This window comes from Salvelinus sp. IW2-2015, linkage group LG30 (assembly GCF_002910315.2).
Source record: "Salvelinus sp. IW2-2015 linkage group LG30, ASM291031v2, whole genome shotgun sequence".
In the NCBI taxonomy this organism is placed as follows: Eukaryota; Metazoa; Chordata; class Actinopteri; order Salmoniformes; family Salmonidae; genus Salvelinus; species Salvelinus sp. IW2-2015.
In genome coordinates, this window is record NC_036869.1 from 4,648,488 (window position 1) to 4,664,510 (window position 16,023).

Here is a 16,023-nt window from a genome sequence, read left to right on the forward strand (position 1 = left end):
AAATCGTATAGAGAGAAATAGTCCTATAATTCCTATAATAACTACAACCTAAAACTTCTTACCTGGGAATATTGAAGACTCATGTTAAAAGGAACCACCAGCTTTCATATGTTCTCATGTTCTGAGCAAGGAACTTAAACATTAGCTTTCTTACATGGCACATATTGTACTTTTACTTTCTTCTACCAACACTTTGTTTAACATTATTTAAACCAAATTGAACATGTTTCATTATTTATTTGAGGCTAAATATATTTTATTGATGTATTATATTAAGTTAAAATAATTGTTCATTCAGTGTTGTTGTAATTGTTTTTATTTATTTGTAATAATGACAATCGGCCGATTTAATCGGTATTGGCCTTTTTGGTCCTCCAATAATCGGTATCGGCGTTGAAAAATCATAATCGGTCGACCTCTACTCTATATCCCCTCACGATCGCGCTTTCTTCTCTCCATGTCTGCCCCACACTAACCTAACGTAGCAGGCGTAAAAGAAACACAGACCGGAGAAGCACACTATATATACAAAAGTATGTGGACACCCCTTCAGATTAGTGGATTCGGCTATTTCAGCCACACCCATTGCTGACAGGTGTATAAAATCGAGCACACAGCCATGCAATCTCTATAGACAAACATTGGCAGTAGAATGGCCTTACTAAAGAGCACAGTGACTTTCAACGTGGTACCGCCATAGGATGTCACCTTTCCAACAAGTCAGTTCATCAAATTTCTGCCCTGCTAGAGCTGGCCTGTTCAACTGTATTTGTGTACTGTTATTGTGAAGTGGAAATYTCTAGGAGCAACAACGGCTCAGCCACAAAATGTTAGGCCACAGAAGTTCACAGAATGGGACCACTAAGTGCTGAAGCGTGTAAAAATTGTCTGTCCTCGGTTGCAATACTCCGAATTTCAAACTGCTTCTGGAAGCAAGGGCAGTACAACAACTGTTAGTCGGGAGCTTCATGAAATTGGTTTCCATGGCCGAGCAGCCGCGCACACAAGCCTAAGATCACCATGCGCAATGCCAAGCATCGGCTGGAGTGGTGTAAAGCTCGCCGCCATTGGACTCTGGAGCAGTGGACACGTGATGAATCACACATCACCATCTGGCAGTCCGATGGGTAATTCTGGGTTTGGTGGATTTCAGGAGAACGCTACCTGCCCCAATGCATAGTGCCAACTGTAAAGTTTGATGGCGGAGGAATACTGGTCTGGGGCTGTATTTCATCGTTCCGGCTGGGCCCCTTAGTTCCAGTGAAGGAAAATCTTAACGCTACTGCATACAATGATATTCTGTGCTTCCAACTTTGGCAGCATATTGGGAAAGGCCATTTCCTGTTTCAGCATGAAAATGCCCCCATGCACAAAGCAAGGACCATACAGAACTGGTTTGTCAAGATTGGTGTGGAAGAACTTGACTGGCCTGCACAGAGCCCTGACCTCAAACCTTTCGAACACCTTTGGGAGGAATTGGAACGCCGACTGCTAATCGCCCAACGTCAGTGCCCGACCTCTTGTGGCTGAATGGAAGCAAGTCCCCGCAGCAAAGTTACAACATCTAGTGGAAAGCCATCCCAGAAGTGTAGAGGCTGTTTTAGCAGCAAAGGTGGGACCAACTCCATGTTAATGTCCATGATTTTGGAATGAGATTTTTGACGAGCAGGTGTCTGCATACTTTTGGTCATGTAGTGTAGATGCACAATGGATTATGTTCATTGTAGGCCATTACCATGTGTTATGCTCTGAACTGTCAAATATTGGCCTGTTGGAAACTATAACTCCCTACTAGATCTCACAGTTCAGACATAATTTACAGACAAACCATATGTGTTTAGTGAGTCTGCCAGATCAGTAGGGATGACCAGGGATGTTTTCTTGACAAGTGTGTGAATTGGACCATGTTCCTGTCCTGCTAAGCATTCAAAATGTAATGAGTACTTTTGGGTATCGTGGAAAATGTATAGAGTAAGAAGTACATTATTTTCTTTAGGAATGTAGTGGAGTAAAAGTTGTCAAATATAAATAGTAAAGAAAAGTATAGATACCCCCAAAAACGATTAAAGTAGTACTTTAAAATATTTTTACTTAAGTACTTTACAACACTGAGTATTGTCAAAGCTGAATGCAGCTTATGCTGTCGTATGTCATCACTTTTTCCCTTGTTGTGTTCTTAAGTTTAAAATGACACGTCTTCAATGAGATGTCTACATGTGCTTATAGATTAGGACAATAATCTGTCTACCTGTCAGGAGACTATAAATATCCCCTCATCAGCAAGCTCCATGAGGCACACCCCTGCGACATACCTGAAAACTAGAATGACCAGTGTCACACTGACTGTCACACTACCAGGGAGGAGAACTCAGAAAGAGCCGAGTTAATTAAAATACGTTTTACTCAAGCCACCGAAGGGCCTGAGTTGTACCGGGCTGTATGTTTGGCACCCCTGGACTATACTGTATGTACTGTATATTAGGGCTCCATAGGCAAGTTTATTTTTGTAAAATCATATTTTAAGACCCATCTTTTGATGTCATGCATGTACTGTAGTACAGGGCCAGGGTTTCCATTAGGCAGTAACAGTCGGCTTTTGGCCTATACAAAAATAGGAAAGCCGGTAAATAATATTTGCATTGGGTATTACTGCTTTTTAGCCTATTCAATTGTGGAAATACCAGTCGATGTAAATACATTTGACTGGTCATGCTTATAGGTCAATTTGCATAATTTAGTGGAATTACATTGTTGCGTGTGTAGGCTACAGTATATTCATTATGTATCTTATTTATCACACCCGTACAGCATACAGTCTGAGCGGAAAATCTGTCAGACAGGCGAGAGCTGCTGCAGCTTCTCAAATGGCAAGGGAAGGCAGGCTTCATGAGCGCGTCACACACCACTTTGTAATGATCTGGAGGCAGTAGGCTATGCATTTTGAAAACATATACTTAATTTTTTTTTTTAAACCTGAACGTATTAATACATATTATGAGACATGTTGTACCTTGCTTTAAAGTAGCCAATTAGATCTCCTCTCTTTCTACATTTCTAAGGGATATTTTCATCTTTCACATGAAACTGCTCACATGAAACTGCTCTTTTGACAATTGTGTTTTCCTGCTAATTGCATTATGGAACAAACATTTGCACATAGACTACTGCCTTGCTGCCTTGCTGTGCTTATATTATAGTGCTTAAATTATAGTTTATCAACATTTTAAGCTAACGGTTCTGATTTGTTGCATCAGACCATTTGCTTTACAATTATTTTATAAAGCAAATTATTTTATAAAGCAAATTATTTTATATGTAGCCTAGGCCAAATTCATACTATCTTCTCACCACAGCCTATTCCAAAACAGACTGTCTCTCAACAAGCTGACCAATACTATATGTCAACTTTTCTACTATGGGGGATAGTGGATTGACATAGACTAGTGATGTTGCTGTTTGTCACTGGTCTTGCTGGCTGAGGAAAAGTTCATGTGGACAGTTATTCTAACATCTTCAAAGTGCACATCAGAATTCAGTAAGAAGGACCGCATATGGTTGCATCCTCAACTGTTAATATGAATGACCATAATCTAAATGTGACTTCTGTCATTCTGAGCACCGTGGGTGGACGCCCTGATCAGGTTATGCACTCAATGCATATGGGTACGGGAGATTTCTCAAATAAATGTAAATGTTGCCGGTCAAATGTCCGGCGCCACTCACATTTTCCTACCGGAAACCCTGTAGCCTACGTCTTACTTGTCAACATTTGGACAGATCACTATTCTGAAACTGCACCTTCAACCCTTTCTAACAGGCAGAACTGCCTAAAGTGTGAATTCTGAGGGAGGTTAACATTACTGCTAGTGTTTTACATTACACAAGGTTAGGCTACACATTGTACACCAGATGATGTGATATAACCAAAGAATTGCTGTTTTTAAGATGACAACTTTTTTTAATGAGCACAGCCTTATTTCTATTAGAGAATATTGGATGACTGTCATTCATATTCCATTCACCCAGTTCAATGCAACATCGATAGGTTAAGCTACTACATTATACTCAAATTTTCCCTATAACCATCATGAGGTTGTTACAACCTTGTCTATGAATTAAAGTTTACAACGTAGGTCGAGAGAGAAATTAGAGTAATCAAGGTGACAGACAGTGACATTCAATACCGCCTTGCACACTCTTGCTTGTGTCTATCTAATCTAGGGTGTAATCATTAGTCCAGCAGTTGCAAACTAAAGTTTCTATTGGACAAATTCAGGTATGTTTATCCCCGTTCCGTTTGCATCCGCTTTAAGAAACGTTTTTCAACCGACTCGGCGGAATGAAGACACCCCTGATCACCCACACACACATACAGTTCACTTTTATGGCAGCCACATACAAACAGCATGATCATTTGCCCATTGTATTATTCCTTCTCGCATCTACGCAATCTCCTCTCACCTTTTCCCTTCACTTGTGGACCTAAGTGCATAGCACCTCAGCTGTCTGTGACCAGGCAAAAAAAACTTTCCAAGCCAAACCTTCCTATCATAGCTGGTAACTACTACACACAGCCTACACTGTTGTCACCATATTAGCTAACGTCATAGTCAACATAGCTACTAGATCTAATGCGTTCGTAAACCCGCTACAATCATGCATTACAATCAAAAAGCAGTTTAGCAGATAAAGTGGCGGGCCCTGGGGCAATACATTTAATAAAAACCAAAAGCTTACCTTGACTTGGAAGAGTTCCAGTGTTGGATAGCCAGCTAGCTAATATAGCATCCCTCTCTGTTTTGAATAGGCTAAACTAGCTAGCTGCAATAAATAACTATATATCTCCCTTCTTAATTTTTGAAGGAAATAGTTTGTCAGTTTTGAACAAATGATCTTTCTCTCTCGTTGAGTCAACTACTCACCACGTTTTATGCAGTGCTAGCTAGCTGTAGTTTATGCTTTCGGCTGTAGATTCATTCTCAGATCCTTTGATTGGGTGGACAGGTCTCTATATTAGAGATCGACCGATTTATTGGAGGACCAGAAAAAGCCGATACCGATTAATTGGCCGTTTTAATTTAAATTTATTTATAATAATGACAATTACAACAATACTGAATGAAGACTTATTTTAACTTAATATAATACATCAATAATATCAATTTACCCTAAAATAAATAATGAAACATGTTCAATTTGGTTTAAATAATGCAAAAACAAAGTGTTGGAGAAGAAAGTAAAAGTGCAATATGTGCCATGTAAGAAAGCTAACGTTTTAAGGTCCTTGCTCAGAACATGATAACATTTGAAAGCTGGTGGTTCCTTTTAAACTATTTAAAGGCAATGCTACCAAATACTAATTGAGTGCATGTAAACTTCTGACCCACTGGGAATGTGATGAAAGAAATAAAAGCTGAAATAAATAATTATCTCCTATTATTCTGACATTTCACGTTCTTAAAATAGTGGTGAGCCTATCTGACCTAAGATAGATAATTTTTACTAGGACTAAATATCAGGAATTATGAAAAACTCAGTTTAAATGTGTTTGACTAAGGTGTATGTGAACTTCCGACTTCAACTGTGTGAGGGAGAGAATATAAACGCAACATGTAAAGTGTAGGTCCCATGTTTCATGAGCTGAGATCTTTTTTCTGTCAAATTTTGTGCACAAATTTGTTTACATCCCGTTTAGTGAGCATTTCTCCTTTGCCAAGATAATCCATCCACCTGGCAGGTGTGTCATATCAAGAAGCTGATTAAATAGCATTTAAAGTTAAATTCGTAAAATTTATTGAAGGATTTAATCATTTGCAATTGTCTACTTATGATAAGGTAAAAGGTTTATGTGTCTGTCTCCATATGATATGGTAAATATATCCAATGCAAAAAAACATCTGCATTTTAAGTGGTATTAATATTAATTTGCATATATTTCCATTAATTCCCATGGAAAGTTTCCACCTCTGAATATTCCTCAAAATGTACAACCCTAGGTCCGACTCAYTTGGGTTTAGGTTGGGTGATTTGTAGTCAAATAGCTGTTATACAGCCTGGAGGTTTGTTGGGTCATTGTCCTGTTAAAAAACGAATTATAGGCCCACTAAGTGCAAACCAGTTGGGATGGTGTATCGCTGCAGAATGCTGTGGTAGCCATGCTGGTTAAGTGTGCCTTACTCAAAATACATCAGTGTCACTAGCAAAGCACCATCACACCCGTTCATGCTTCACGGTGGGAACCACACATGCGGAGATCATTCGTTCACCTAGTCTGCGTCTCATAAAGACACGGCGGGTTGGAACCAAAAATGGCAAATTTGGACTCATCAGACCAAAGGACGGATTTCCACCGGTCTAATGTCTATTGCTCGTGTTTCTTGGCCCAAGCAAGTCTCTTCTTCTTATTGATGTTCTATAGCAGTGGTTTCTTTTAGAGGTCGACCGATTAATCGGAATGGCCGATTTAATTAGGGCCGATTTCAAGTTTTCATAACAATCGGAAATCAGTATTTTTGGACGATTTTATAAAAATAAAAAATAAGATTTTCAACGCCGATACCGATTTATTGGAGGGCCAAAAAAAGCTGATACCGATTAATCGGTATTATTAGTAGACATATTATTAGTAGATTTGGATAGAAATCACTCGGAAGTCTCTAAAACTGTTTGAATGATGTCTGTGAGTATAACATAACTCATATGGCAAAAACCTGAGAAAATCCAACCAGGAAGTGGGAAATCTGAGGTTTGTATGTTTTCAACTCTTTGCTTATTCAAGATACAGTGGAAATGGGGTCATGTTTCACTTCCTAAGGCTTCCACTAGATGTCAACAGTCTTTAGAACCTTGTTTGATGCTTCTACTGTGAAGTGGGGCCGAATGAGAGGGGATTGAGTAAGGTCTGCCATGAGCAGAACATGCGCTGACCATGCGCGTTCACGTGAGAGCGAGCTCTGTTCCATCGCATTTCTGAAGACAAAGGAATTCTCCGGTTGGAACATTATTGAAGATTTATGTTAAAAACATCCTAAAGATTTGATTCTATACTTAGTTTGACATGTTTCTACGGACTGTAATATGACTTTTCGGCTGAACTTTTGCCTGTACCTGCCCGCGCGTCGTGAGTTTAGATTGTGTACTGAACACGCGAACAATAACAAGGAGGAATTTGGACATAAATGATGGACATTATCGAACAAAACAAACATTTATTGTGGAATTGGGATTCCTGTGAGTGCATTCTGATGAAGATCATCAAAGGCAAGTGAATATTTATAATGCTATTTCTGACTTCTGTTGACTCCAATATGGCGGATATGTCTTTGTGTTGATTTGTCGTCTGAGCGCCGTACTCAGGTTATTGCATGGTTTGCTTTTTCTGTAAAGTTTTTTTGAAATCTGACACAGCGGTTGCATTAAGGAGAAGTGGATCTAAAATTCCATGTATAACCCTTGTATTTTCATCAACATTTATGATGACTATTTGTCGTGGTAATTTCCTGTATTACTAAATGAGGAGAGTTTACAAACCACACAAGTCAGAGTTATATTTAAACTTCATCTTGAATTATGAGCTTCACCATAGCCCTTTGACTCTCAGATCAATTCAGTGTCTATAAATGAATTCTGAGAGTCCTTACAAAATAATTATCGTATCTTTTATAGCCAAGATACACCCCTCTCAACTCACATGACGAACCACAGATCTCAGGAACTTCACAAAGGGCCTTTTACTTGAGAGAGGTGTATCCCATAGCCAGATAGCATTAGCTATAAATTATCGTTCAGTTTGGTCTCTAAAACGAGGTTCTAATCTCGTTCTTGGTACTCCATAGTACCAAAACATTACCTCATCCAATGGTATATATCAATTGTCAACTTTAGATACTCCCATCTCAAATACACCCCCTCCTGGACAAGCTCACTGAGAGGAGTGAGCCTCTAGGTCATATACTATGAAAGATAAGTTCAACATCAGAGGGGTAATACAATGGTTCCAGACACTGCCATACTCCTCCCCCCAATGAGAAAAGGAGGGAGTGACTGGCGTACAGACATTGTGGAGCCCTTCACATGGTTTAACAGATACGTTCACATATGAAGACGATGTTCAATTCTGACTTCTCCCTTTCTGATATTCTGCATATTACCAGACATGTAAAAGACAAGCCGGACCTCTCCCCTCTCTGGGCTCCAAGTGACTTTTCCCTAGAGAAGAAAGGAAAAATGCAACTGCCAACAGTATAGTCCAAAAGGAAACATTCTAATGACAAGTATCTCACATAAGCATATTATGAAAGTAAATAAAACATCTTATTTATCTATGTTACCTAACTAATTCTGATTCAGCTACGACATATTTCTGTAAATTGTGGCTCTCTGCAAAATCACCGCATGTTTTTGAACTACTGAACATAATAAGGGCTGTCTCTTATACACATCTAGATGTGTATAAGAGACAGACGCGCTCCAGCAGGTATATTTCACTGGTCTCCCCCAAAGCCAGTTCCTTCTTTGGTCGCCTTTCCTTTCAGTTCTCTGCTGCCAATGACTGGAACGAACTGCAAAAATCACTGAAGCATAAGGCCTGTCTCTTATACACATCTAGATGTGTATAAGAGACAGGTTCCAGACACTGCCATACTCCTCCCCCCAATGAGAAAAGGAGGGAGTGACTGGCGTACAGACATTGTGGAGCCCTTCACATGGTTTAACAGATACGTTCACATATGAAGACGATGTTCAATTCTGACTTCTCCCTTTCTGATATTCTGCATATTACCAGACATGTAAAAGACAAGCCGGACCTCTCCCCTCTCTGGGCTCCAAGTGACTTTTCCCTAGAGAAGAAAGGAAAAATGCAACTGCCAACAGTATAGTCCAAAAGGAAACATTCTAATGACAAGTATCTCACATAAGCATATTATGAAAGTAAATAAAACATCTTATTTATCTATGTTACCTAACTAATTCTGATTCAGCTACGACATATTATGTCTGTCTCTTATACACATCTAGATGTGTATAAGAGACAGGTACATAGCCAATCTGTAAATAGCCCATCCAACTACCTCATCACCATATTGTTATTTATTTTATTTATTTTGCTCCTTTGCACACCAGTACTGCTACATGCACACTCGTCTTCTGCACATCTGTCACCCCAGTGTTTAATTTGCCATACTGTAATAATTTGGCCACTATAGCCTATTTATTGCCTCKCCCCCCCCCCKCCCCKRRTKTCCTKCCTCATTTGCACACACTGTATATAGACTTTCTCTATTGTATTAATGACTGTATGTTTGTTTATTCCATGTGTAACTCTGTTCTTGGCCAGGTCGCAGTTGTAAATGAGAACTTGTTCTCAACTGGCCTACCTGGTTAAATAAAGGTGAAATAGATTGCTGTACACAAGCGGAACACGTCCAACTTGAAGGAGCTGGACCAGTTTTGCCTTGAAGAATGGGCAAAAATCCCAGTGGCTAGATGTGCCAAGCTAATAGAGACATACCCAAGGAGACTTGCAGCTGTAATTGCTGCAAAAGGTGGCTCTACAAAGTATTGACTTTGGGAGGTGAATGGTTATGCAAGCTCAAGTTTTGAGTTTTTTGTCTAAATTCTTGTTTGTTTCACCATAAAACATATTTTGCATCTTCAAAGTGGTAGGCATGTTGTGTAAATCAAATGATACAAACCGCCCAAAAATCGATTTAAATTCCAGGTTGTAAGGCAACAAAATAGGAAAAATGCCAGGGGGGTTGAATACTTTCGCAAGCCACTGTATATACAGAGATCTCGTTTTTTCTTCGCCTTGTCAGTTCCGGTATTTCGAAACGGCAACCTTTCGGTTACTGGCCCAACGCTCCAAACTCCAGGCTGCTTGTCATGTGAAATGGTTCATAATCAATGATTATGATTGACTGAGTTTTTTCACCCTTATAACACATGCCGAAAATATCCTCACACTGTGAAAATTATCACGCGTCAGTCTTATTGGTCTGTGTCACTAGCATTCCCGGAAGTCTCGTGATGTTGCACCTCTTGGTTTAGAAACTCTGTGAGCAATTGACCAGTGAGAATTCTCAAGCTGAGCTTTTTCAGTATTTGACATCACAATCACAGCCAGTCATAAGTGTAAAAATGCTCACAATAATAACGATTGTGAGCTTTTTACATGACACCGCCCCTATTTGTAGTAGCAGCAGTGTAATTCTTTACATGTTAAAGACTATGAGCACTACATGTAGACAAAATGGTAGTTATTAGAGGACGATATCTAAACTATGTAAACAAAGAAAATAAGTCTCACTAAATGATTCCAGTAACTTATGGAAGTAAGATTTACTGAGAACTGATCTAGCTATGCTTATGCATCAATACTGATACAAGCCTGACATACACTGAGTGTACAAAACATTATGAAAATCTGCCCTTTCCGTGACTGACCAGGTGAATCAAGTTTTAATGTCACATGCACAAGTACAGTGAAATGCCTTTCTTGCAAACTCAAAACCCAACAACACAATAATCAGTAAGTGTATTACTAGAAAAAAAAACATGAAGAATAATAAATAGAAAACACAAAGTAAGCATACTATATACAGGAAATATTTGTCAGTTCCAATACAATGTTTACATGTGCAGGGATACTGGAGTGATGGTGGTAGATATGTATAGGGGTAAGGGGACTAGGCAACAGGATAGAAGATAGACTAGCAGCAGTCTGTGTGGGTGTGCGGGTGTATAGGATCAGTATATGTGGGAGGTGAGCAAATGATGGCGTGTGTGTAGGGCCCAGAGTGTGCATAGAGAGTGCAAATATTTAAATAAAAGGTCAATAAAGATGGAAGGTAGGTTTTTTTGTTAGCTGTTTATCAGTTGTATTGCTTGGCGATACGAGCTGATCAAGAGCCTGTTGGTGTCAGACTTGAAGCAATCAGTGTAGATGAAGGGGAGAAGACAGGTCAACGAAGGATTTTTAAGCCTTGAGACAATTGAGACATGGATTGTGTATGTGTGCCATTCAGACGGTGAATGAGCAAGACAAAAGATTTAAGTGCCTTTGAGTAGGGTATAGTAGTAGGTGCCAAGTGCACCGGTTTGTGTCAAGAACTGCAACACTGCTGGGCTTTTCACGCTCAACAGTTTACCTTGTGTATCAAAAATGGTCCACCACCCAAAGAACATCCAGCCAACTTGACACAACTGTGGGAAGCATTGGAGTCAACATGGGCCAGTATTCCTGTGGAACGCTGTTTTGTACACTGTGTAAATAACTGATGTAGGCTATATATGTCTGACATCTTCAAGTGGACAGAAGAATGCAGACAGATGTTGAATTACAATCTGAGGCTTCAGAACACAGTCAGCAGAGGAATGTGTAACGTCGGTTATTTGTTCTGAGGAAAAACTATACCTAGAAATCTTCACTCCTAGAACGGCTCCTTTGTGTAACCTACATCCGTGAGTCATCAGTGAAGGCCTATCTCTTCTCTACCATAGCCAACAGCAGAGGAAAATTGGTAGGCGAAGATATGGGGAAAACATGTCTTAGGTCAGCGTTTCCCAAACTCTGTCTTCAGGACCCCAAGGGGTGCATGTTTTAGTTTTTTGCCCTAACACTACACAGCTGATTCAAATGATCAAGCTTGAATCTGCTCTAGTGCTTAGGGAAAAAAACTAAATGTGGTCCTGAGGACAGAGTTTGGGAAACACTTTCTTGGGTAGTTTGAAGTTCCAACTCTAAACAGTTCTGGTTTGCATCTAAGGGAATTATCAGGTTTAGACTTTCAGTTGAATCTTTTGTCAAGTTACGGTAACAACTGTTTCTTGATTTTCTCCCCTGGGCTTCAGATGCATTTTAAACATTTTAAGGATATGTTTGTGGTTAGCTGCCTGAGTGATCAGGCCCCAACATCTGGTGGGATGACAATGTGTTTGGGGTGTGTAGTGACTACCAGGCCGGCAGGCAAGCATCTCAGTGGCTTATAGAATGACTAACCTAACTGACTCATGTATGTCTGTCATTTCCTAGACCTGAGGTCATGGTCTGGATGATTCTACTGAGATGGGCCTTTCCTCTAGGTGGTTCTGGTCCAGATGGGTCCTGTGAAGGTGAAGAAAGAGGTGGAAGAAGCAGGACGCCTAGCATTCTGACTCTAGTCTGGATGTATGGACTGTAGACACCATTGTTTCACGTCAGATGGTGTGAGTCTGTCCACACTCGTTTTATCTTACGTTGTATAGGAGGAGTGTTACGAAGGAGTGACGCCACCTGTTGGACTCCAAACAGAAGACAATGCTGTAACCAGACGGCTTGGTAGACACACACTATCTGTGGTATCTGGTCGGCTCTGCTGTTGTCTAGGCTCTGATGGCAGATATTCCCTCTGGACTGCTGGAGGCTTGTGTGGTGGTTGGAGCAGCCAGCGATAAACTCAGGGAAGTCCATCAGGTAGGTACTGCTGACTCGATCAATGGACTGATACATGGTGGGGGCATACACTGTTGTTTTTGCAACACATTGGTTATTGTGGGCTTAGGCTACCATCACATCAATCATATACTAAGAACACTGTGGAATAGTGGTTAAGAGCGTTGGGCCAGTAACCGCAAGGTTGCTGGTTTGAATCCCTGAGCCGACTAGGTGAAAAATCTGCCGGTGTACTTGAACAAGGCGCTTAACCCTAATTCCTCCTGTAAGTGGCTCTGGAGAAGAGCGTCTGCTAAATGACTAAAGTAAATGTAAGAAACCTACTTATACACATCATATGTAGGTCTATATATGATATAAGTTATGTACAGCATGTTAGATATTGAAAATGTTCCCACTTCCTGCCAGTCCCATCAACAGGGCAAAATCAAAGAGCTTCCCCTGTTGGGGGCAGAGGTACTACAGGTTCATGCCCCACCTTTCGTGACCAAGGAGAGTGCGAGTAGCGAGAACCAGGGTCACGCCCCGGCCTTCAGCAGGGTCCAGAGGAGGCGCTCCTTCATCAAGAAGAAGAAGGAGAGGGCTGGAATAGCTAACGGAGAGACAGCCAAGGGTAGCGATGGAGGGGGCGGCACCACCACAGAGGACATCAGTGTCCCCAAGGACCTGGACCTCATCGCCCTGCCTCAACTCTGCTTCCCAGGTGACACAGCGTGATGTCGAAGTCGCCGTTTTGATTCAAACTAGAACCATGCTAGTGAAATAGCTAGACAAGGATGGATGAAAACTAGCTGTCTAGCTAAATCCCATATACCTTTAGTATTGCGATGTTGATTACTGTACGATATCCCTGCCTAGTAAATGAAATCCATCAAATTAGGACAAAACACGGCACATACACTATGAGCTGATTATCTACGTTCTGATTATCACACACAACCATATATGAAGCAGTGATGTGATTCCTCTTGTCATGCTTATATGAGACCTTGTCGGTTTTCTTCCATTGACCAGGTGGTCTTCAGATAGCCAGCGAGCAGAGAGAAGACTCGTACCATTACCTGGTGTTTACTGATGTCTTTGGGAACAGGACACATGCTGTAGTGGTGCAGTACTACAGGCCTATACAGGTGAGACGGCTCACCAGCTGAGCTTTATTCATGCCAACTGGAATGCTTTGGATTCTTGGAAACAAAATTGTTTAAACAAAGGGGCTTACTGTTAAATTCCCTGGGTATGTAGCCTATATTAGCTAGGTTTAGATAATCAAAAAATGGATTGATTACATACATGGACATCTGAAGCCTTTTAGGGACAGGTTTCCTGTTCACTGCTGAGTTAAATGTCAAGCTGCATTTTAAGTAGACTTCTATTGGGATGAATCTTGTCCTGGAGATAGAGCTGAGCGATTTCCACTTTGCCAGCTGCAAAGTCAAAATTGGCAATAACATAATCATTCATAACAACAGAAATGTGTTTACGGTTAGGGCTCAGCATAAGGTTAGTAGTGTGGTCAGGTTTAAAATCTGATTTAATGACTGGCTGTGCCAGCTAGTGACTACCCTGCAGAGCTGCCTCCAGTACATGAGTCATCCCAATAAATGCCATCCTGCACTAAAAATGCAGGTATGTGTATTACCTGTCTGTGTATTGTTTAGAACACATGTTAAACTCATTTCACGGAGGGCCGAGTGACTGCGGGTTTTCGCTATTCCCTTGTACTTTATTGATGAAATAAGGTCACTAATTAGTAAGGAACTCTRCTCACCTGGTTGTCTAGGTCTTCATTGAAAGGAAAAACCAAAGACCTGCAGACACTAGGCTTTCCATGGAATGAGTTTGACACCCCTGGTTTAGAAGGACACATGACATAGTAGACCTACAGTAATTTCACCATTCCAGAGATCCTCATCTGGTCATTGGTCACTGATTGGTTGTTTGCTTCCCAGTTTTTTCAGGATGGTGGGCACCAAAATGGCCACCGGTCATCCTCCAAGTCGTCCCGTCTCTACACGGCATACGGCATCTGTGTCATCTCTAAATACCCTTACTACAACGCTCTCCGGGACTGCCTGTCATGGTGAGAACAATTCACTGTTCTCCTACTCCTCTAGGTCTTTGTGTTCGTTCAAGTAAATACCGGAAGAGAATACCAAACAGTACATATCAAAATAAATCCAGCCAGACTTGGCCCATCATCATGAAGTGTCAATGATCAGTTTACTCATCTTAGGCACCTATTGACCTTTTTATGTTAATGTTTTTACTGAACGGCGTCCCTCCCAGTCTCTTGACCCAGCTCAAGCCCAGCTGGATGGGGGACTTTGAGGAGAGGGTGAAGGAGTTTTCAGCCAAGCTGGCGCTGGTGCCCATTCCCCCACCTGGGCAACTTCATGTGGTGAGCCAATTGTTTTTCTCTCCATCTCGCTCTATGATATACGTGCATTATTAAACTGTGCTATATGCCATTTAGCGCCATGCTCTACCAACTGAGCCATACAGGACCACATCATGTTTCTCTCTTCTGTTGTGTTGTTATGTAGGTAATGTTCCAGAAACATAATCTCTGTGTTGGTGGTCTATGTTGTTCCTCTGTCCTGTCCCAGGTCTTTAACCTCAGGCCTCTCCAGATTGGGCTTCCCTCCCGGGAGGATAAGGACCGGCCGGCTGTTGACCTGGACCTCCATCTGCCTTTCCTGTGCTTTAGACCCCGACAGCTCCTCCAAGTGAGGACAGACAGTACATAGCTGTCCCACACAGCCTGATTGTACTGCTACTAAACTGCTTAACCCACTACACAATCTGTTCTTTCAATGCAGTTAAAGAAAATCTACTGTGGAAGACTGGAAATTGGATTATGTGCAAATATACAGTATGTTTCTGTCAACCTGTTTTGATTGGTAAAAGACGTGTATATCTCTATATCAATGTAGCCGTGTGTGTGTGCCTGCGTGCATGTGCTGGTGTCTCTGCTCTTCAGATCATTACCAGCCTGTTGACAGAGCAGAGGGTAGTACTGTTGTCCTGTGACTGGGCCCGGCTCACCCTGCTGGCAGAGAGCCTGATGCTCTTCATCCACCCCCTGGTGTGGCAGCACCCCTTCGTGCCCATCCTCTCACACCAGATGCTGGACTTCCTCATGGCGCCCACCGCCTACCTCATGGGCTGTCATCTGCACCACTATGAAGAGGTGGCTGCGGTAAGGATGGATTTTCACTACATAGCCATGCTAGAATGGTGTGATCCGATAGTGATAGTTATAGAGATGGTTACTGTGACAGTTATCACTGTAATGGTGGTGATGGTTAAAGTGGTGGTGATGGTTAAAGTGGTGGTGATGGTTAAAGTGGTGGTAATGGTTAAAGTGGTGGTGATGGTTAAAGTGGTGGTGGTGGTTAAAGTGGTGGTGGTGGTTAAAGCTGTGGTGGTGGTTAACCACTTTAAACGACCACCCAGCTACCGACCACCGACCACTTAAACCACACCCTTAACCACACCACCACTTTAAACCGATCACCACCATGTTAACCATCACCACCACTTTACCATCACACCACCACCACTTTAACGCATCACCACCACTTTAACCA

At 41.4% G+C, this 16,023-nt stretch overlaps 1 protein-coding gene across 8 annotated transcripts in view; it reads left to right on the forward strand.

Moving 5' to 3' along the window:
- Positions 1 to 16,023, forward strand: part of LOC111954980 (DENN domain-containing protein 3) — a 42,194-nt gene that overhangs the window by 2,625 nt on the left and 23,546 nt on the right. For all 8 annotated transcript variants that reach the window (XR_011474456.1, XM_070436219.1, XM_023974974.1 and 5 more), the window contains exons 2-8: positions 12,035 to 12,454; positions 12,842 to 13,136; positions 13,448 to 13,563; positions 14,383 to 14,513; positions 14,720 to 14,831; positions 15,040 to 15,159; positions 15,414 to 15,632. Coding sequence is in view for 7 of the 8 variants with exons in the window: in XM_070436219.1 (XP_070292320.1) it covers positions 12,374 to 12,454; positions 12,842 to 13,136; positions 13,448 to 13,563; positions 14,383 to 14,513; positions 14,720 to 14,831; positions 15,040 to 15,159; positions 15,414 to 15,632 (1,074 nt within the window). In the remaining variant the exon portion in view is untranslated. The remainder of the gene's footprint in view (positions 1 to 12,034; positions 12,455 to 12,841; positions 13,137 to 13,447; positions 13,564 to 14,382; positions 14,514 to 14,719; positions 14,832 to 15,039; positions 15,160 to 15,413; positions 15,633 to 16,023) is intronic.